The sequence below is a fragment of the Macrosteles quadrilineatus genome, unplaced genomic scaffold, assembly GCF_028750875.1.
Source record: "Macrosteles quadrilineatus isolate MER2022 unplaced genomic scaffold, UCM_ALF_1.0 Scaffold_2__2_contigs__length_208266976, whole genome shotgun sequence".
Lineage (NCBI taxonomy): Eukaryota > Metazoa > Arthropoda > Insecta > Hemiptera > Cicadellidae > Macrosteles > Macrosteles quadrilineatus.
In genome coordinates this window covers 98,932,238-98,956,417 of record NW_026542595.1, presented here as the reverse complement: position 1 = coordinate 98,956,417, position 24,180 = coordinate 98,932,238, and the positions used below count along the sequence as shown (strand labels likewise).

At 36.2% G+C, this 24,180-nt stretch overlaps 1 protein-coding gene across 3 annotated transcripts in view; it reads left to right on the top strand.

Annotated features, from left to right (window-relative positions):
• LOC128986461 (uncharacterized) overlaps window positions 1-18,588 on the top strand; it is a 140,555-nt gene extending 121,967 nt beyond the window's left edge. The window contains exons 3-7 of one of the 3 annotated variants that reach the window (XM_054406847.1): window positions 12,199-12,343; window positions 12,830-13,225; window positions 14,077-14,304; window positions 16,993-17,160; window positions 17,634-18,588. In XM_054406847.1, coding sequence (XP_054262822.1) covers window positions 12,209-12,343; window positions 12,830-13,225; window positions 14,077-14,304; window positions 16,993-17,160; window positions 17,634-18,191 — 1,485 coding nt within the window. In that variant the 5' untranslated portion in view covers window positions 12,199-12,208 and the 3' untranslated portion in view covers window positions 18,192-18,588. Of the gene's footprint in view, window positions 1-12,089; window positions 12,344-12,829; window positions 13,226-14,076; window positions 14,305-16,992; window positions 17,161-17,633 lie in introns of those variants that run through there. The other 2 variants (XM_054406846.1, XM_054406845.1) reach the window with 2 other exon arrangements.
• Window positions 18,589-24,180: the final 5,592 nt, after the last annotated feature.

The window sequence follows — 24,180 nt, the reverse complement described above, 5'->3', positions numbered from 1 at the left end:
GGTAAACAATCAAGGAACATGATTTAATTAAGTAACCACACATCACTGAGTCTATATCTTCATTCTTTCTTGTAAAAATCGCTTTGATTGTGGCTATATAAAATAGGGAAGTAATATTTCACAGTACAACGAGCTCAAAAAGCTCGAGAACCAGCAATAAGATGGAAATAACCGGCAGAACCTTTAACCATCCACTGGCTCGCTAGTCGCTACCCCAGGTCGGTCGGTAGCCGGGTAGCCCATCAATGGAACCCGTTAGGCTCGCCCCTACCTCTCGCCACAAAAGAGACAAGAATTTTGCCTTGTTCCACACGCCTTTGATTGTTTGAGGCGGGAAAACTATTTGTGTGCTACGGCCCGCGCAACACAGGATATTGTTTTCGTATTAGTTGGCCTTTTTCCAAGATGACCGTGACCGTTAACTTATTTTATGGACTCCCTTGGAGAATAATTCAAAACTACAAAGAACATTTCTAATCCCACAGTATACTAGCTATTTAAATTATAAACACTTTGGTGTTTGACAAATATTTTTGGACGATAAATTTTGCAGCTTTTTGAAATCATCCAAGATGGCCGCTTGCCTCCAAGGACTCAACAATAGGCCTAATTGTGCGACTATAAAGCAATAACTTCCCACCTTACGCTTGCGAATTAGTACGGTACATATTTGTATCCACAGTTGCCAGGACGACTACGACCAAAGATTAAATTGACATTTAGGTATTTAATCTGTAGAATAGTAATTGTTAAGTAATCTTGAAGACAACTAATTAAAATGAAGTGCGAAAGATGGGTTATGAGAGTGCTCAATGCCTGAAGCATAATCCATTTGTTTGAGGTGCGGATTTTCAAGCTTGTAGAACAAATAAATATCACAAAGTAGAAGGGCAGGGGTGAAAGTGACTGAAGTGACGCGATACCCGGGTGGATTTTCAGTGACTGGATTCCAGTGGTATGCGGTAAAATATATAGTGACTGGCTTAGCAGCACAAATTTTACGTGACTGGCTTTCCCATGCAAATGCGGTGGTGACTGCATTAGCATAGCATTTTTTACGTAATTATATTTTAGTATTTTTAAGAAAAAAAGAGATATATACGTTCAGATATGTCTAGGCTTCAGATATTTACCAACATATATTATATATATATCATAGTCTTGAAATATATTGGGGGGTGCAACTGACTGACTTCCAGTGTATATTTTATGTGACTGGCTTCCCGGGCGCGGCCGTGTATATATATATATATATATAGATTTATATATATATGTGTCCGTGAACACGATAACTTGAGTAATTTTTATCCGATTTTGATGAAATTTGGTTTGAAGGTGTAAGGCGGGATAAACTTGAATGAGTTCGCGATCCAGCATGATCGGACCATGGGAACAGGGTTTTATGGGGGGTTTTATGGGGGGTTTTATGGGGTAAAAATTGGTTTTTCTCATTTTTGACCCTCAAAACACAAAATTTCCCAATTTTTCTCTAAACCTTCTTAAAGAGCTTAAAAAAACAAACAATTCAGTATATCAAAGTGTTTTTGTACGGTTATTGGTTACGGAGAAAACTAAAAAAATTGTAAATTTAAAATTCCCATGTTATTCTTATGGAGAATATTGTAAAATGTTGTAGTTTGCTTGTTTATGGATATCTTTTGTTCAAACTTGGCAAATATATTCATTTTTTACTAAGCAATAATTATTTTACTTAAAACACACACTTTATTAGTTTCCTTGTAGCAGCAAACCTAGGTACTCTTTAAACCTAATGTTATTTAAATAGATCGATTGAAAATCAATTCAGCCAAATGGAAATTCGCTTAGACGGCAGGTTTGCTGCGGCGGGGGTATTTTGTTATGGGACTGTAATAAAACTGGTCACTGGTATTCAGTGACATCTTTTGTTATGGGACTGTAATAAAACTGGTCACTGGTATTCAGTGACATCTTTTGTTATGGGACTGTAATAAAACTGGTCACTGGTATTCAGTGACATCTTTTGTTATGGTACTGTAATAAAACTGGTCACTGGTTTTCAGTGACATCTTTTGTTATGGGACTGTAATAACACTGTTCACTGGTACTTAGCGACAGCTATTGTTATGGGACTGTAATAAATTTGGTCATTGCTACTCGGGGATGGCATTTTTTATGTAGCTGTAATAAAACTGGTTACTGGTAGTTAGTAACAGATATGGTTATTGGACTGTAATGAAACTTGTCACTGGTATTTAAAGACATTTTTCAATTACTGCTATTTTAAATTGGTAGAATTTAGAGCACTGATATTTTGTACAACGTTTTGCCCTTTTTGTCACACTTATATACTAAGTTTGAAGTCAATCGCTTTAGGTGTTTTGTAAAAATCACATACAGGCAGAAAACCAGTTATTTTAGACTCATGTTTATAATATGATTTGTTTATTTTTTTTATCTGAGGAACATATACACAACATGTTTAGGGAGTTTATATACACGCTGTAGATTAGTTGTTAAATAACAGATAGTTTAGGTAACTATGTATCAAATTGTAGCCTAGTTGGTGGTATAATGTTTGATAAATTTTATTGACCTAAATGTTTACACGTCTTTGTTAACAATAATCGACACTACTTTTGATAACTGTAACTGTATTTTAAATTTTCATTGTTATTTTGACTTAATATCGTATTCGCTATGCCTTTAAACAGTCAATTAGGCTTAAGAGACAATCTTTAACAAACTATCAAAATTAATTGTGATGATCGTAAGGCTTAGTCCTAATCGACAGTATTTGTGTGAAGCTGTTAATCAAATGGTAATTACCACTTGAGCTCAGCTCAGCGATGGTTCTTGTCGAAGGACTGTATAACAATCAGTCTTTAGTGCTTTACTACATATTTATTCAATCTTGTTTCGGTGCCATACACAGTTTAAATAGCTTTGTCTTACAGTCACCTAACAAAGTCGCCTTCCTTGCACTGATTATACAGAATGTTGCTAATTGCTGCATCTACTTACTTTTACCGCACAGTTTTTTCCGCACACAAGTATTCCAACCAAACAAAACAAAAGAGCGTGCTTTTATTAGGCACATAATACGTGTAGGGTAAGGGAGGTTAAGTGTACGCACTTAGTGCATTTTTTGCTGTAAATGACCAAGTATAAGGTATATGAAACTCAAATTTTCACACAATATGCTTTAGTTATTACCTATCAAAAGTACAAAGTTTTGTACATTTATATAAAAATATAAGTTAATAAAAAATTATTTAGAAAAAAATGCCATTTGCGTACTCTTGGGCTCCCGGGAGGGTAAGAGTACGCGGATGATGGGCTAAGAGTACGCACTAGCAGTGATCACACACAAATGGTCCGCTGCCTTCATAAGCAGAGCAAGTCTCATGCCACCACACATTGCAGATTCCACACTGGATCCAGTCTTCAACAAAAGATTCTCCGCATCCACCGCAGACGGTGACGTCTTCTTGAGAACTCCTGTCTTGGGAAGTTCCCGGTTGGGCTGAACTTGAGCATGGTTGATCAAGGCGTAGGATTTTTTTGGGAATAACGTCTGAAGGTTCTTTTTTGATAACCTTGTTCTGCTTAATAGGTGTGCTTTTCTCAATTTTTATATTAACTCCCTTTTTCTTTAGGCTCGCAGGGTTATTTTTAACTTTTTCTGTTTGAAATCCTTTAAAAAGGCTTTTTTTCGCAACCTTATTAGCTTTAATTCTTTCAATTTTTTCCAATTTCTCTTTCTCTAGGTTTAGTTTGACCTTTTCCTTGTTCTCTAACTTAGCTTTAAAAGGTGAAGAAGTAATTATTTCTGATTTTTGAGATGGGCGTTTGCCTTTCTGATCTGGCATGACCTCTCGTTTTGGCAAAGGAAGTAACAAATGAATGGACTTTTTTATAGTTGAACTTTGAGTCGAACTTTTGATTATCTGTGCCTCAGGTACAAGTTCCAGTGGGTCTGCAGCTTGCTGTCCCTCAGGTGACTCGATATCCAATGGTAGGGCTAAGTCTTTGTCTGGATTACTGGCATCAGTCACTTGGTCTTGGAGGTTTGCTGTCTCATCTTCATTTTGGCTTTGAGGTTGTTCAGTGACAAGGGATGGGGCAAAAAGCTCATCATCAATGATGTCTGGATTAAAGGGTTCGATACCAGTAACTTTAAATCCTTTTTCAGCGAGCTTTATCTTGGCTGTTGCTGAATAAGCTTCTTTGAAAATGCCAGCTACATCTCTCAACTTTATCACTTCACCAGGATGTTGAACAAGCCATTTTTCCGCTTCAGTTGAAAATGCTGATTTGAGTGGGCCATAGAAACACTTATCGAGAGGTTGGATGATGTGGCTTGCATGAGGTGGAAGAGTCAAAAATGTGACATTGTTCTCTCGGCAGTACAAAATTGCCTGAAGGGAACAGTGTGTAGAGTGATTGTCAGCGATGAGTAAAACAGGGTCATCAGCAGATGGTTTTGTATGCTGCACAAAATGTTTCAGCCAATCAAGAAATAGATCGGAGTTCATATATCCAGTGTCCGTCACAAGTCTCAAAGTTCCAGGAGGAGCATCTGTGAAAAGAGAAGGATTCATTCTTTTTCTTGGAAAAATTAGTGCAGGAGGCACAAAAACTCCAGTTGCACTCATGCAGCACACTGCTGTGACTGTTATTCCCCGCTCAGCACTTGCAATTTTGCAAACTGTTTTTTTACCTTTAGGCGTCAATACCTTTGGAGTCCTACTAGGGACTGTCGACAACCCTGTCTCATCAACATTAAATTTCCTGTGAGCAGGAAACTTTTTTTGAATGCAACATTCTTTCAAATTATCATAAAACCTAGACACCTGAACTCTATTGAAACCAATTGCCCTAGCCATACTACAATTTTCAGGTGCCCTAACAGATAGGTTGTTTCTTTTACAAAAAGATTTTAGCCAATCTTTGCCAGCCATTTTTTTTTCTTGATTGAACCGTTCAGAAACACCATTCATTTGAGCGTAGTCAAAAGCAACTTTCATTATGTGTTTCCTAGTCAATCCATAAAATCTTGAGTCAAGGTCCCTGCAATGTTGAGCTAGCTCACGCTCCATCTCATCAGTCAAGGCCTTCTTGTATCTCCCAAGTGACTCTGCTACTGTCCCCTGCAACAAGCACACAGTTTAGCCTAAGCTATAGATAATAATTAGTGATCCGTACAGATGTCACAAAAGTGATAAAATCCACAAACAATGTCTGTAAAAACGACAGGGTAGCGCAAACAGGTCCCTCCGCAAAAAAAAAAAACATTGTTGACTGGGCCAGTATGAGCGATGTTCACAAACTTTCTGATTATAGCACCTTTATACCATCTAGTACAGTAGCTTATAAGTAATAGTGGCAAGGACTTTGGCTGAAGAAAAATAGCTAATAACTTACAGTTTTCAGCCTTTTTCGCAAAGTGCACTCGTTGATCCCCAACTCTCGAGCTACTTCCCTCTTGCTCTTCCCAGCTTCTAGTTTTCGTTTAGCTTCTTCCAAGGTCTCAGCGGTTAAAAGTACTCTGTCGGTTTTTCTTTTGTATGGAGCCATTTTAAAGAAAACAGTGAATCTGAAAAAAAGAAAATGTTACTAATTTATTGCTAAATAACGAAATTGAACAGATTGACAATTTGAGTTGATTGATCTCCAAACAAGAGCAGATTGATTTTTTTATGTAGCAATCGCCGACAGGGAGGATAAGAGTACGCAGTGTGGGTAAGAGTACGCAGTGCTGCGTACTCTTAGCCTCCCAGACCATATTTAAAAAAAATGTCACTAGGTGCCAGCACCTGTCAGCAACTGACTCAAAACTTACATCGTTCGATTCCTAATTAACTATTCTAAGCTACTATGTGGGACAAAGGAATCTACAAGCTATAATCAGGTCACAAAATCATAAGTTCTGTGTTCAAAATATTACATGCCAAAGTATAAAAACTGCATTTTACCTTGTCAAATCCAAACGAAGACGAGCTGAAGTTCGGCGTGATGGCGGCTTCCTTCTTCGTTGGTGGCACACTGAACTAGCACAAAACTAATTCCCTGCAGTGCTGCCAACTGACCAAAAAATCCCTGCGTACTCTTACCCGACCGCGTACTCTTACCCTCCCTTACCCTACGCTTGAAAATAAGTTGGCAACACTTAAAGATATTATGACTACGATCAGCTGGTGCAGCGTTTCCCATTTCGTTCAATATTTGGATTTAACCTATCCTAAAAACGTATTGTACAGTGTTTGGAAGACTAATTATTTATATGCTTTAGAGTAACTGCAGGAAAAATACAACAGGTAACGCGAGTGCAAACTGCCTTTGCTGCACTCGAGAAACTTTAAACATTTCTCTCGTGTGCAGCAAAGTGCCACTTCGCCCACTAGTTACACAAATAATTATTCACTTATTCACAAATAGTTACATTTAAAAATAATTTTAAATTTAGCTTGTCGTAATATGAAAATCGACTAAAAAAGATCGCTGCTAGTATACAATGTTCAATAATGTCCGCAGGAGATTATAGGGGGCATTATCCTGCTCAAGGGATCATAAGAATGCACATTGCACAATCCCAAAAATCTTATTGGTATCAAAGGTTTTAAAATATGTTTTGGGCTGACTAAAAAAAATTCTCTTTTAAAAACGTTAACAATATACGTCTCTAACAATTATGACTTGATATTAATATTTTCAAGAAAAACAACATACTTAAAAAATTGATAATAGTGTAAAAAAAAGAATGTATCTCGTGTTTGGTAATAGATGACGTAGGGGCAACATAATCTAATAACCGCATTTTTTTGTGATTTTGAACTCTGTATTCGTCTCTTATCAATGACAAACTAATGCAATTTTATTGCTCTTCTGTTGGGTTGCACAACAGGCTGCTAAAGGCGGTTGATCAAGATTTTTCAATCAAGATCAATATTTTTCCAAGATTTTAACTATTTTCCTTTCGTTTTTGTGTTACAATACGTACTTTAACTGTACATAAAATGTCTCTTTTTCAAAACATTGAGCTGTCAAAACCCTTATAAACCATAGATTATGTAATCCTTTAGCCCATTCCACTGAGAGTACATATACATTTTTTGTTAAAATCCATGTAACAAATAACTCAATCTGATTATATATTTTGTGTGACAGTATTCCATGAATATAAAAATATCGATTTTACAACAGCCAACATTGTTCAACACACAGAAAGACCGCTTTTCTGGTCTCTGATGAAAACTATTTCAGTAACAGTGAGGCTAAGTTGAACATCTGTAATGTTACGGAAACAAAGCAGTGTAAACCCTTGGAGATCCCCTGCCACGGCCACTACACCTCTGTTCCATTGAATAACGATAACCACTGTTTTAGCGGTTTCTACTCAAAGAGCCGAAAGGGGTTTTCCACCTTTGTACAGGGCAATATCTGTATTACTATTCAAAAATGTTTTGAATGTTAGCGCTTTTGTTGTATAAAGGTTCAAAACGGTTTATTTTAACTATGTAATGTATTTTAGGATTTCTAGTAAGATTAAATAGCCTTATGTAAATATTGTATGTATAGCGTTGTAAGTAATTTTTAATTATTTTTCTCGCCAAGCAAACAAGTTACAAAAATGATGTTGCTTGTAGTGTATACACGCTTATTGCAGTTTAGTTCATGGATTAAATCAGATGAATAGGTAAATGGAAAAATTGTGTTCATAAGTAACCTTGTATAAATGCATATGTTTATAGTTTAGGCTTTGTTATCCATACAGTGACCGTATACGATAAAAACCTTTTAAGTCTTCGAATGGGTTGAAATAAAAAGAAACCTAAGTGTTGTTTAAATTTATGTTGGTTTATAGAAAAAAAAACATACCCCGCCTCAGCAAACATGCAGACTAAACGGATTTCTATTTGCTCAAATAACACAAGGTTTAACGAGTAACTAGGCTTTCTGCTACAGCGAGAGTAATAAAGTGTGTTTTTTAGTTAAATATGAATAGCTTGGGATAAAATGAATTAAATTTACCAAGTTGGATCGAAATATATCGATAAACAAGCAAACTACAACAGTTTACTTATTCTCCATTCTTATAGAGAGAATAAGTAAACTCTTGTAGGCCTAGATAATAACAAACTCTGTTGTACAAAACAACAAATTCTATGTTGTTCTTATAACGTGGGAATTTAAATTTACAATTATTTGATTTTTTCTGTAACCAATAAGCGTACAAAACCACTTTAATATTATATTAAATTATTTGTTTTTAAGCTCTTCAGATAGGTTAGAGAGAAATTGAGAAATTTTAGGTTTTTAGGCTCAGAAGTTAGAAAAACAAATCTTCACCCTATAAATCCCCCCGTAAAATCCAGTTCCCATGGTCCGATCATTTTGGTTAACGAACTCGTTCGAATAGATAGATCGATAGATAGATCGTTGGATAGATAGATAGATAGACTCGTAGGTTTAGATCTGATGTAATTAAAATAATATTGTATACTCGATTCTTTCATTTTCGTGCGACGCTTGAGACATTGAAATACAAAGATGTGTGAATGTTTTATAGCCTTCACTAAAATCAGATTCTTTCTTTGCTGGAACCAATTACTTATTTATCGATTCGGTACCTCTGCTTGACCATTGTATTTGTGTACGTTTTTTGGACAAAAAGCCCTAATGAAATAGTTAAAGTTTGATGGATACTGAAACAAAAAATGCTACGTATAGTTTGGCACCTTTAAATAAATAAAATATCAGAAGAAACGTTAAAATAAAGTGTAAAATGTAAAAATCTAACCTCGCTTTTCTCCAATGTACTTAAGGTGTAACATTATCTGGATGTATGTCAAGTTTACTCTTTTACAAAAGTGTGAGATCATTAACAGCTCTCAGTTACAGCTCGATGGGACCCCTTCCCCCCCCCCCCCTATAGCAACCCTACTACCATCTTGAACTTATCGACCACTTCAGAACTGACAACTTTGGTTTTACTCAATTGGTTGTTTGAATATTAAAATCTTGATGGAGTATTACAACCAGAGCTTGATGAAGATATGATTAAGTGAATCATAGTTTGCTGCAGGCCTAACAGGTTACTGGTAAAAACGTTTTTATGTTGTTTTCCAAATTTTAAAATGTATTTAATTACTGTTAATTGTCTAATAATTTTACATGAAGATAGAGAGAAATCTAATTTGTATTACCATTTCTCCTGGTTAATGAATAGTTTATCAAGTTTTATTAATAATTCTAAACTAAAATTAACGACTAGTAAGTTCTTTAAACCATTTATTCTAATAATCTCCTCTCCCTCCAAATATTTTATTTCTTCACTAGGGCGTAAAATGACTCTTTTTGACACGAGCTCAAGTTTAAGATGAGAAAATGTTAAGTTTAATACACTTTTTGATGTTTGGTGAACTATATGGTTTGTTATATTGCACCATAATTAAAACCAATGAAGTTACAAAACGTAAATACCGTACTTTTCATGTTAAGATAAATATTTACATAATGAATCTATCTTACGATTCAGATGGACACGGCGAAACAATTTATTGCAATGAAAGCCTGATCGACTCAAGAAACCCAGCGATATTTTAAATATAGTATGACATATCGATATCAATGTACTCAAACACAATTATTAATAAGGCAGAGGATACGCGTCCGGTAACCGGACGTGGATTAGACGTCCGGCAATTACTGTCATAACCTAACCTAACCAACCAAACTTGCTGATAGTGAAAAAATCGAATTAAGGTGAAATTCTTTCTCTATAAAAAAATTATTAATGCCAAAAATTCTAATAAAAGATGTACAGTTAAGAATAAATGGTATTCAATGCAAAACTCTTCGACAAAAAGTTAAAGTCATCAATGGGATTTGAACCCTGGACCTTTTGCATATCAGCCGAGCACCTTATCCACTACACCACGAACACCGATGGCTGGTCATTGTATTGTTGTGGTAAAGGCGTTCCAGGCTCCCGCAACCCCATGACGTCATTGCCGTACGCCTTATCCACGTCCGGTTACCGGACGCGTATCCTCTATGTATTAATAAGCATAATTATTCACTACCTAACTAAACAGCTGCTTGTTCACAGTAGAAAAGTTGAAAACAAGATAGAAATCATTTTGAAAGCTTACCTTTACATGAAAAGTATTTTCATTTTGTAACCTACTTGCCTTACGGTGCAATACAACGAAAAATGTGGTTCATCACTCGGAAAAAAGTGTTTGTCAACTCCCGCTCATTTTCTGGCCTCGGCCTCGCCTGGGTCACTTAAGCTTGTGACGAAAATAGTCACTTTACGCCCTAGTGATGCAATACTATTTCACTTAGTAGAGAAAGAGAAAATAAGAACCAGCTGACCATTATATGTCAAGAGGCTATGTAGTGTGTAACGACATAGAGTCTAGGGGTATTGTTAGCTGTGGACTCGCGGTTAATCTTATCAGAGTGCCTCTTGAGTGGCAAGAATCAGGTAACAACCTCCTCAACTACAACTCCCAACATAGCTTCCTTACCGTTGTTTGGGCATTCAGAAAAATCATTCTAATATGTTAGAAATCTACTATAAAAAAAGGATGAATATTTTTTCACAATGTATTATATTAGCAAAAAAATCGTAATAATTTGTATACTTTACTTGTTGACTAATTGCATGTGATAATCGTTACAAATGAGCCGACGTCTCCTAATTGAGTCTGGCCATTTCATAATTGTAGATCGTGTATAAGCCTGTGTATAAGGCGTGTATCACTTGAAAGTAAATGTCCTATAATATTCCATCAGACATTATTCTTAACTTAATTTAACAATGAGTGTACACGAAAGAGTAGAGATTACACAATCCGCATGGTATGCAGAGAGAATTGTTCCTATGCGTTGTTTCTAGAGGTGACTTAATGGGAGATCTATTTCGATCTGGGGGGTAAAAATACATCAGTAGTCATCGGTCTTATGGATTGTTTAGGCCGATATACATACAGCTGGTTCATACAAGCAGTGCGGCTCATTTATGAGCCGTTGGTGGCTAACTTCATCAAATAGGGCTTTTCAAAAAGATTCACCAAAAATAGTAGTCTTCGGAGACAACGGAAAACGTACAAATTTATAGCATAAGTACATTTTCTTATTTGAAATATAACCCATTTAGATTATCTGATTTTATATGTTGGGACGGTCAAAGGGCGGCCAATGGCGGCAGAGTCTGTGGCCAGCCCCAGCATTGATCTACCTAGACGCATCTAACATGTTTTGATGATGTGTGGTTTATGTTATAAAGGGTGGCCGATGGTGGAGGTTGTCCACGGCCAGCCCCAGTATTGCTCTACCTAGACGCATCTAACATGTTTTGATGATGTGTGGTTTATGTTATAAAGGGTGGCCGATGGTGGAGGTTGTCCACGGCCAGCCCCAGTATTGCTCTAACTAGACGCATCTAACATGTTTTGATGGTGTGTGCTTTATGTTACAAAGGGCGGCCGATGGTGCAGGTTGTCCACGGCCACTCCCAGTATTGCTCTACCTAGACGCATCTAACATGTTTTGATGATGTGTGGTTTATGTTATAAAGGGTGGCCGATGGTGGAGGTTGTCCACGGCCAGCCCCAGTATTGCTCTAACTAGACGCATCTAACATGTTTTGATGGTGTGTGCTTTATGTTACAAAGGGCGGCCGATGGTGCAGGTTGTCCACGGCCACTCCCAGTATTGCTCTACCTAGACGCATCTAACATGTTTTGATGGTGTGTGCTTTATGTTACAAAGGGCGGCCGATGGTGCAGGTTGTCCAAGGCCAGCCCCAGTATTGCTTTACATGGACGTATCTAACATGTTCTGATGATGTGTGTTGTATGTTGCAAAGGGCAGCCAATGACGGAGGTGCCCGTGGCTAGCCCCAGTGTTGCTCTACCTGGACCCAAGTAACATGTTCTGATGATGTGTGTCCGATGGTGGAAGTGACTATGGTTAGCACTAGTGTTCTACCTAGACGCTCTAACATGTTCTGATGATGTGTGTTGTATGTTACAGAGGGCGGCCGATGGCTGAAGTTACCATGGCCAGCCCTAGTGTTGCTTTACCTAAGCACACATCTAACATGTTCTGATGATGTGTGTCCGATGGTGGAAATGACTATGGTTAGCACTAGTGTTCTACATAGACTCTCTAACATGTTCTGATTATGTGTGTTGTATGTTACAGAGGGCGGCCGATGGCGGAGGTGTCCGTGGCCAGCCCCAGTGTTGCTCCGCCGGCCACCTCGACACCACCAACTTCGCTCTCTACTGTTTCTCCCCGTGAGCAGATCAGGATTGAATTCTACAAGACCTATGACGTTATGACAGGGGTGAGTACATATTTCAAATAAATGTTCAACGTTCAAGTTCAGTTGTAGTTTGTCTTCAACGGATCAAATTTTGAGAAGAGACGACCCATTTTGACTTTATAAACACATTTTTTGTGCCAAATTATCAAGAACATTGAAACAAATGCTAGTTAAAAGAGATTTGTACATCGTCTTCCTTTGAAGCATACATTTTTAATAATATCTTTGACCAATGATAAGCAGAGTATCATTCAGCAGTTGTGTGAAGCTGTTTTGGAGCAGTTATCTCATTGCAATGATGAAGTTGTTATCATCTTCGTAGGTTAAACATAGGCTACTCCAAATGCTACAGTAAAAGAGACATTTTTAGAGATACACTTATAAACCTTACTATAAAACTCACATTACTGGGAAAATCTAAAAAAAAAATAATTACATAAAAATATAAGATGTCCACTTCAGTACCCAAATGAATGGAATTGCATGGTGTTTGGTATATTTGCGCAGGTCCGCATCGCAGCCACTCTGGGCGGATTCTTCGGTTTGATGGTTTTGCTGGTTGTCTACAAGAGCAAGTGCAAATCTCGGTCGCTCAGTGACGAGCATCTAGAGGCAGCAGTCGCGGCTGCTGCCATAGAAGAGGAGGAGCAGCTGGCTCTCAACGCACTCAACTTGTACGGCCCGCGGCGGTCGCTAGGCAACATGAGTGCTCCCATCGGACGACCGTTCCCTCGGTTTTCGTCTCTGGGAGGTCACAACATGCTCAACACTCCCATGAGACTGTGCAACTACGGACAGCGAGCCAGGGTCAGTGTGCCGGTTGTGGAACATAAAATGCCAGCGTTTGTGCCATCTCCTCGGCTCACGCTCACCTCACCCCCGCTCAAGCGGCCTTACCCCGAGGTACGTCTTTTGTTAACAGTGTATACATTAATGGCTTTTATAAAAAGAACCACAAGCTGTTTTGAGGGAAACCGCTCCAAGCCCTCTTTAGTTGGATATGCTGGGATCAAACTCATCCCTCTCGCTCCTAAGTTTGAGACGCTAACAACCACTAGGCTGTCATCACACCTAACTTTTGAATCACCTAAATACTAGAATATTGAGAGATGTAATATTAAATGGCATTTCTCTATCTTGAGTTATTGTTGTGAATGTTGATATTAGTTTCTTATAACCAGGAGAAAAAGATTGCCCCTTTGATTTTAAAACTGTCAATCAAATTTTAATTTTACTAAAAATGCAGTTTCATTTAAATAAATCATCACTACTGAAGTAAGATTTTTGCTGGGTACATCAGATACATGCCCCTTAAGATTAGTTGGAATTCAAAAGGTTAGCACTTGTTCCTTCACATGTAAAATCAGCAGTGATTTTTCCAAAGTAAGTCTCAGACAAAATGTCCATGTAATTTAAACACTAACGTTTCTCAGCAAAAATATTTTTATGGGCTGTATGTACTACATAGTCAATCAAACGTACATTCTTACTCTCTGATAAAAGACACTAGAGTGTGTAATGCGTGAGAAACGTTTAGACCCTAAGCGTTTGAAACTTGAAACATAAATAATTATAAATTGTAAATTTAAACCTAGCTCACCACTAACTATTTTGACTATTATAGACACAGAATCAAACAACATATATGAGAGCGATGTTTTTTTACAAAAGGGCTACTAGTAAAACAAAGCAGCTTTTAAAATAATCAACTCTAAAATGTGAACGCCGATTACAAGACTAACACTATTTCTCAGGAGGAAGAAGAGGAGGAGGAAGACGATGACTACCCAGTCAACTTCCTGCAGGTGCCGTCTAGAAGAGCGTCTCGGCGGCTTAGCTCCATCACATGTTCTAGTGCTGACACGTCGTATCTAGAGAGGCGAGGGTCAGCTGTGGAAGTGGGGCATCCTCCCCCGCCTCCTCTGCGCAGACCTCCCCTGCCTAGCGACAGCTGGGACTTCTACTACCCTATAGACATCCAGGTGATATGGTGTCACTGTAATGCATTCTCATACTTTTTCCCTCACACCGTTGGAATCTTTCACTCTTTTTGTAAGGGCTGTTACCCCAGCTATGGGTCAAACCATAAATTTCCAGATTTGAAGGTGAGCTCTATAGCCACTCGGCTACCAAGGCAAAAATTATCAACTAGTATTACAGATTATGAACGTTTAAGCCGGTTGTCCTAGGTGCGGAAGCGGAGCGTGGAGTGTGGAAAAACAAGTTCAAATTAAAAATTAAGTGTTTATCATACACAGTATAAAAACATACTTCTACCTACTTTTGATCTCTTTTCTCAAGCACAACCATTTTTTTTTTATAAAATCTTTTGAAGAATTTGAGAGGATAAACATTTTAATCCTTTCACTTTCACTAGTGTGCCTGGCTGAACGATTACATTTTTTTCTACCTTAATATTGTTAAGGTCCTAAAAATGTTCTTGGTCCTGAATGTTTTATTTACAATAATAAAGTACAAATCTTAATGGAATATTTTTAATTCAGCTCTGGCATATACGGTACCTCGAGAGAAGCTGTCTGTTAGAGTTAGAGAAAGCTTTAAAAACAATTCGAGCTTTGCAAAGTCTCAAGAGATTAGGAAAGTCGAATCCACTTTATCTCTTGAAAACACAAACAGATCTCTTGATAATGTGTGGTTCAATTTGTACCTCTTTAACATGAAGTAAAGAAACCAATTCTTGATGATGCAAATAGTCTCTGTCAGTAAATAGTGTTGATGTTAAGTTAATTAAGTTAAATGTTTAGGTCATACCATCAAGAGAGATTTTGTAGAAAAACCAGGAAAATGATCCCTACTAGGCCAATTTAAACTGTTTTTAGTAGGTGATCACAGTTTTAAATAATGAGCTGGGCTTAATAAGATTATTTTCTTCTTTTGGCCAAGATATACATTTTAAATGCTATAAATTGCAGTTGTAGACCAAAATTTTTTTTTTTTTATAAATAATCAAGCATGCAAAGAAACATCCAAAAGATTGTCGAGATCTTATTAACATTCTAAAAAGTGGAAGGATATCTTCTACAGATATCAAATTGTTTTTTGTAAAACTTTTCGTGTAAGCTATCTATCGAGCTACAAAGAGAACCAACATGTCTACATCCTGAGAGAGGCTATCTCTCTATGCATGCATTACAAGCAAATGTATTATTCACACAAACACTCACTCACACACGCACACCATACATTGCTCTATGTAATTGCCTACCGGAATTGAACATGAAGTATACACCACTTCTACCTACATTGCGTTTTATGCAAGAGTGCAAGAATACAGTATAGTACTACATTTAAAATTTTTGCAAAGCAATTTTGTACTTAAAGTAATTGTGTAAATGGTCGAGTGGTTATAGTAGCCTTTAAATCTAAAGGTTGGTCCAGTCCCAAACGGACATTGTCATTTGACTAATAATTAACTAAATAATCTAAACTATTATATAAAAATCTAATTTTTTCCTGTATGTTTGTTACTCAATCACGTAAAAATTATTGAACTCTGGGCTTAAATTTTACAAAAATATAGCTACTATACCAAGGATTCGTTTAAGACTATTTATTCTTCGATACTGACCGAGGGCTTTGTCCCTTTTGCTTTCAAAATGTTTAGGGTGATGATTTTACAAAGTCAAGAGTTAAGGATATACAAATAGCGTACAAAATGTTAATGGCAGGAAAACAAACAAAACATACTCAGTAAAATAATTGTTTATATGTCTGTGACTATTTTAATGCTATTTTGTTTGTTATAAATAGACCTCAGTAGAGGAATCAATGAAAATGCAAATTTTAAAATTTAACACTCCATGTTGTTAAAAGAATTGTTGCAATCCACATTAAATTTCCGATTACAATTGCTAAATAACAGCAATAACAATTAATTGTAACAATTGTTAATTTGTTGTTGTTGCCTTTGACTGCTGATAGAAATAGACATTCCATCCGCTTGTTAAAACTGTTGCCAGTTTTTAAAACAAAATGGACATAGTCTATTATCTAAATAGTAAATTTAACAAAATCTTTGAAACAACAACGTTCCAGGAATTGTTCTGTTAGCGTTGGGAATTTATCTTTACAAGCCAACTACAACCCTCACTGGTCATGTTTTAGGTAGAATAACCAATGACTCCCTCGAGCCACTTACGGGCGGAAACCCTCCCGAAGGGAGTGAATAACAAACCACTCATTGCCTTGTTACACTTCATCGTCCCTCCTAAAAATTAGGGCTTTGGTTTTTGGTGTGTACCGAAAGGATTCAATCAGAGTTTTATTAGCACTCCACAAATACTTTATTTGCAAATTCATACAGGGTGTAAAATGTTGAGTGATATATGATAATAATCACTTAATGTTTATTGAAACAAAAGGATTTTGAAAATCTCTTTTAGAATTACCTGTACATAGGAAAGTGAATAATGAAAACTTTCAAAAGAAATTGGGTTTGTTATTCAGCACATGTTAAATTCAGCTAAAAGTCAGAATATTCTAAAAAGTACAAAGTGGACACTTTTTTACTGAGAAAGATTTTTTCTATGGAACATTATTGTGTTGATGAGTCAACACAAACACATGATAAGTATCACCCCCTCCCCCAATTTTGAATATTCCCCCTCTACAACTGTCCAAGTGTTGTACAAGTTCTAACATGTTGTCAGTTGCAGGTGATCCAGCCTACGCCTCTATTGTCGCCCTGCGCCAGTGACGGCACGTTGTACGACCACCCTCGTGTTTCTTCGCCCCCTCTCTCTGTGGGGCTCTCGCCGCTCCTACTGCCCTCCTCGCCCCACCGCCTTGCGCCCTTAGCTTCCATTAGTAGCTGTCAGGTACGAGTAGTTCATGAATTCTCAGCCAGATGATTTGAGGTTGACCAAAGTGGAATGGTGTTCCATAAACTTTGTGCCAAAAAAAGGTTTTTGGGTTACCTTTTGAGAAAATTATAAAATAATATACCGGTAAACAGATGCTATTGTTAGGGTCTTAGGGTTTCAGGTAAGTACTTCCCACTACTTACCCAGCTTTTTCATAATATAACTTAGTTCTTCGAATATTTGCTTGGCAAATATTTTTTTAGGCAGGAATATGAGCAAGATTGTGGGGTACGAACGAGTTATGGCTCCCAACAAGTCGTAAATCAGGTTTTGCCAGAAATTTCTAAAAATTGATTAGACTATGTAAACTTGATAACAATTTAAATCCATTTTTGCATTTACTCAACGATTTGTACCTGATTAAAAGTTTTTACCCGAATTAGGTTGTTGTAATTCAATACAATACTGTACAACATATGTCTGTGCAGGTGAGCTCAGTCTCTGCACCAGAAGCTGCAGTCTCCGACTGCCACTCTCTCGGCTCAGACTCCGTCTTCCTCGACGAGGAATGCATGGACACGGAGGACGAGGCGGAGGAGTTCTCGACCGACAGTGATGTCCAAGAGTACGCCGAAACGAAAAGACAATTCGATAAATACAATCCGTCCAGTGTTCCTTTTGCCGAACATTTACAAATGTCGAACTATCCAAAGACTTTGGCGGGCAGGTTCCATGGGGTGACGCCCATACGAAGGTATTCTACGCCCTCGTCACGAGATAAGGGGAAAAGTCGCGAGCGGGGTGGTTCGTATGGTGATGACGTTTCTTGTAGACCGCAGCTGCCGTTGCCTCACGAGGCCAGCTCTAGCGATACTCTGGAAAAGACAACAACGACCACGGAGAACATCACTCTACAAGAGGCGAGGCCAAGACCTTCCACCTCACTGAGTTGTGACCACCTGGTCCGCGTGCTCACGGAACACAGCCGACTACAAACCTCCTCCGTGCGCGACCTCACCTCCTGGTCACAAGAAACTTTGTTTTAGGTTAGAAATTGCAATAATTCTGTGTACCAAAATATGTTGGTTGTGATGCCTTTGTGTTAGGTTATGTTGTATTTAAACTCTTCTTACTAAAAATAAGGTTAAGAATGTAAAATAGAGCACAAGGGTTTAGGTTTTTATGATTTTTGGTGAGGATAGCAGTTGTGCCTCAATGGGAAAAAAACCAATATGGTACAAGAAACACTAAAAGTTACATTATACACAACATTTTATAATATTTCACTGCCAACTAAGAAATAAGTTGAAGACAGAGTCATCTTCAGGCGTTTTTAAAAGAGGTTGTGAAATTTTAAAACCTTACCTGTACTGTAATAATTTACAATAGTTTAAACAGTGGCGATTCTAGACCTTCATAATAATAAATAATAACAATAATAAATCATCATTTCCTCTTTAGTTCATAAATAAACTATAACATGCAATTTGAATTTAAAATGTTATCAAAGGCATCACAATCAAACATAGTACTATTTTATACAGGGATTTATTTAAGTTTGTATTAAACACCAAACATGTCTCTACCATGTATAAGATTTTCTTTTTCTGACAAAACCATAAACTTCTTTTTCCTGTGATACCAACTCCTTAAATTTTAAATCTTGAGTTTATAAAAAAAACACAAAAAATATTTTCCTTAATAATGACTATTTTTGAATACGCTTCAATACAAAATTGGTATGTACAGTATTATCAAAATTATATCATGTAGCAATTTAATGTGGAAAAACCATTAATTCAAAGTATAAAAACTGTAACATTCACATTTTCAAAACAAGCTCTATAGTATTAATTTGAAATAATAACTTCACCAATATTTCTGAATTTTTATTTTTATGAGGCCTTTCGCCAGCTATGCTGGCATCATCAGACACATCACAAAACTGTTTTGTTAAGAGTTTTGTGATGTGTCTGATGATGCTAGCATAGCTGGCGAAAGGTCTCATAAAAATTAAAAATTCAGAAATATTGATGAAGTTGTTATTTGGTTATTTCAAATTAATATTAATTCCAATATTACCAGTTCTTCTTGAAGCTCTGTAGTTTTTAATGGGCCCTACCTTTTTAGTTTGTATTTTAATTTGTGTAACCACTCCTTAGCTGTTGTTTTTTTTATAAGTCATTTTTTTAACTAAAACTGAGGCTATGTGGTTGCATGAAAATAAGCGAACCTGCAACTTACAAATGGAAACTGACATTTTACTCATATAGATAAACTTTAAATTCTTCTCCTAATTTCAAACCTTGCTGAAAGATACTTTAGCTCTTCTTCCTCTGGCAAGAGACATGGTAATTTAAGTAACGTACATTAATACATATTTTGAAAGTAGCGTAGGTTAGAAAGCGGACACTCCTTGTAGAACCTGTAATTAAAGAGCTATTATTTTGTTACTGTAATTTGTAATATAGTTAATAATTCGTTAAGTCATAACGACAACTTCTGTGATGGGTATATTTCTACTAGGCAAAGTTAATAGTTGTTTGGTATTTTACCATGTTAAAAAACTTTTTGGAAATGGCTGTAAAGTTGTTATAGCTGAGTGTTTAATTAAGAAGCTACCCTAACTGGAAATAGCACAACCTTAAACTTAAGTGTTAGGAAATTGTAAGAAAGATGGTATAAAGTGCCCTATGCATTTTTAATCCCATGGGCTGTACTGTTTGAAGCAGCTGAATTTAAAGATTAAAAAAACAATACCGTATTGTATGTATAGGTTGTTCTTCAGCCTAGATATTTATTTTATTTTGGGCCTGTAACATATAATTGCACAATGTAAAATTTGACTTAATGTTTATTTTATTGTTTAGTTTGATTTTCTCAAGTGTTTTTAGCTCGGAAAAAAAGCTGTTACTGCAATCTTCATGGTTATTTTTATGCTAAATAATTCAATTATATACCTACTAAGAATAGATTAATTTTTTTTTAAGTTTAAACTGAATCGTAACTTTTAAATATAAAAAAATTTTCAAGAAATTTGCTCATGACATGGCCAATACCTTGGACTTAATACAACTAGACATTCCATCCCCATGTAAAGTTATAGTTGTCACACATTTTTTAATCAAAATCGTTTTCGTTGATGTGAGCTATAGACAGATTTTAGTGATCTAAATTACTATTTCTGTTGAATACACAAACTGTTTTACCAATAGGATCATTAAAGGACAGGTAATATAAACCATTTTGTTTTACCAATCAAACTAATGGAATGACTTATTGTGAGCTGTAAGTTAAGGTTATGATGACCCAACTTGGTCAGCAACAAAAATTGAGGTAGAAATCAGAATTTTAGCATAGACAAATAGAATAAATATAGACTGTAAAAGTAAGGTTCCGGCGCCCACCGCTAGGTTTGCCGTGTAGTTACGACGCACACCGCTGCAGGCGAGGAGCGCAGCGCAGGAGCCGTATGCGACCAGCAGACGCTGCAGCGGTGTGCGCCGTAAGTACACGGCAAACTTAGCGGTGGGCGGCGGAACTCATGATAACCGCAGCACAACTGACGGTCTATATTTATTCTATTTGTCTATGATTTTAGGCACTAGCGAATTAATTAATAGCTCACACATATGTATTCTTTTTTAATAAAAAATTGGCGACAGCTGGTCCATGTAGGTGGGATGTCTACTTTAAAAATAGTTCCATAAAAAAAAAAAAAACATTTGAAGACAATCCCTGATTTCCTATTTAGGGTGGGTATCCTTTGTTCCTGGAAAAATTAGAACAGTAACTAAAACTACATAGGACCAACTGATTAAGTATAACCTTATTTTTAATAAAATACATAATAATTGGAACTAGTTTTGAACCAGTTTCCAAGTATTGTATAGCAATACATTGTACTGCTGTATTTCCATTGTTGCACACTGTAGCAAGCTGAAATAATTAAATGTATTGCAATTGAATACATTTGTTTGATAACCTCAAGGACAATCTGTGATGAAAAATGATTTAATTGTATAAAAATAATATTAAAAACTATGGTTTCCGTAAAACAATAGTTTTTAGGAGAAAAGGTTTGGTATGCTACTATTGCAATGGATGAACTTTCTTGATAGCATAAAATTAATAAGAATCAAAAATAATATAAACAGTAGGTACTTAATTGTTTTATTACATGAACTAGCTGTACCCGCGGGCTTTGCACCGTTTAACTTCATACGTGAGCTCGTTCGCATGGCTCAATCACGTCCTGGTTGAATGTCGTTCTCTACGCTCACTCAACTTTAGGTTGGAGCTCGTTCGCTGCGCTCACACGTCCTGGTTTAAGTTCGTTCGCTACGCTCACTCACCTTAATTGGGATTAGAAATTTGAGAACCGGTGAATTATTTTTCTCTTTATTCATGCCAATGATTTTTTTTTAATTTACTGACCTATTATCCTATTATCCTACTGTTGGAAATAAAATCAAAATACTAAGTGTTACATTTAAAAACTAATAAACAGGTCCATATAATTAGTAAGCTATCAAAATCAGCATAGTTTTTAAATGTTTATATTTCTGACTAATGAGACAAATCTTTTTAAAAACCATGTAGTATTTAAATTTATAACCATCATGCCTACAATTATTACTTTTGAAACTTATCCTAAGAAGTTTTGGTAGTGGTTATTTTGCTTACTATTGCCTCTTATTAAAAACTATGCCTCTTAATTCCAATAGAAAACCACAAAGAAAATTCATCCATGAACCTTTCTATACTCCGCGCCAAAGCTGGTGGCGGCTGAGGGATTAGGACGGCCAGGTCGGTGAGCAGGTCCGTCCTATGTAGTCCTACCTGGCCGTCCTAATCCCTCAGCCGCCACCAGCTTTGGCGCGGAGTATAAATCACTTAAAATTTTTTGTCAAGATATTCCCAACAGCTTGCATACAGTCGATGCATTGTGTTGTAGTAAATAATTTGTATCTGTAAGGTAAAATGTTGAATGTCTTACGGCCGGGCAATTCAATTCATTAACTATGACTTGCATCTTGCATCGTGTTACAAAAAGATTATTAAGAAATAATAAATATTATTTCACAACAAAACTAAACACTTTAGATCCATCAATATCTATGTACTGTGCCACTAAAATATTATTTTAAAGAATTTTTTAGAAGAAAGAGTTAACATGGATGTATAATAATTAATACGAATAGAATTTTATTCTAGCAAGTGTTGGATACAAATTTGTTTATGGGCATCTAGCTTTTCTAACAAAATAGCGGGGTAAAGACTACCTACATTACACTCTTTGGTAAGGCAAGCTTGGTTGCAAACTCCGTATTAAATGGCTATAAGATAATTCCAAATATAAATCAGACATAACCTCAAATAATAATATTTGAGTGAAATATGTTGGACTAAGAAATTTATGCACCAATGCACCTTACTCTTATTTGTTATGATGTAAATATTTTTTTTCAATTGAATTGCCCATCTAATATGTACATATTGTGTGTACTAGAACTTGTACAGAACAAATGTCGTTGTAAATGCTATGGTAAAGCATTGTTTTTGTTACAACTATTGTAAAATTTGTATTTTTAACAACTGTTAAAACGGACTTACTAGAGACTCTATTTTTAAAAAGCAGACCACGATGAAAACTGTACGGAACAGTTCTTACTGCCACTCAGGGTAAAATGATTAAAAATAAGAAAAAAAATATTTAGCTTAAATAGTGAAATGCTAACAGTTTTTGTAAAATAACATTGAAATAGTTTAATTTAAATGTACCTGTGTTAGTGTTATCAAATACTTTATGGTTTGTTTTGTACTATAAAAATGTGAAAATTAATCAAACATGTCAACTGGGTAGTTTTTAAAATATCTTTAAAAAAATTAGTTTTCAATATAGGCTAGACACAGTTAATTTGTATCTCTTTATTGTTCATATGATACATATAATACAAATTAAGAGTAAAAACTGCCAAGACTACAATACCAAGCTACAAAAAGTAAAATTATTGAAATAATCTTATTTGTTATTTACATATTTTCAAATATATATGCAGGAAACACTCTTTCTCACAAGTAAAACACATTTAACCGATCCAATTCTCAAATATACATTATTTTATGAATCTATAGTGTGCCTTACACAATACCGGTACATAAAACATTCATTGTTATCGTATGAAATTGAATTAAGACCTTTGTTTATGGACTGTCTATTTTTAATATGCTTCCCTTGAAACACATTTACATAAATTGGAGATGTTTAGGCCCTTAACTGGTAACGAATGATTGAACAAATTAATTCCCAGAAGTGGAGATATTGGACACTTGGACTTCTCAATAAATCAAATGTTTGAAGATATGTATATACAATTTTGACATACATCTGAAGACAAAAATGTCAACAGTTTTCAAAGTGGTCAACTAGTTGATAGATACCAAAGTGTTGTTTCCAATAAAACTTCAATGTTAATATTTATTGGTAGTTTTAATTATTTTCCCATGAATCAACATCTTTCTTAGCAAAGATATTTTTCAATAAAAAGTTAAAAAAGAACAAACTAGACCTTTAAAAACTTTTTAAAACTAGACCTGTAAAACCTTTTCTCAAATCTGCCGGTGTGGAATTCAAAGTAGAAGTTTTTCGTTTCCGTGTGATACCTTCTTTTTACCTACCGGTGTGAAACCTCTGATGGGTTCCTATAGGTGTGTTAAGAGTTGCAGCAGTGGAAACGGGGACGACAGTGCTCTTCATGTATTTTCGGGACCCCACCCCTGGTATTTTTTCGGTACCACTCATGTGTGTTCGGATCCTCTCGTTTGAACATTTCCTACTTCCAATCAGACCTCAGACCAAAGGAGTTCCGCAAGAGTAGCCAAGTGTGCTACAACCTTGAGACGCCCTTAGGTCCTCATTCTCAGTAATGTCCAAATTGAGGAGCTCCTCTTCTGACTATCAGATCTCCTTCGTACCATCCTACAAAATTACCATCCTTCGTTAGGATCAGCAAAATCTAAAGGTATTTATGT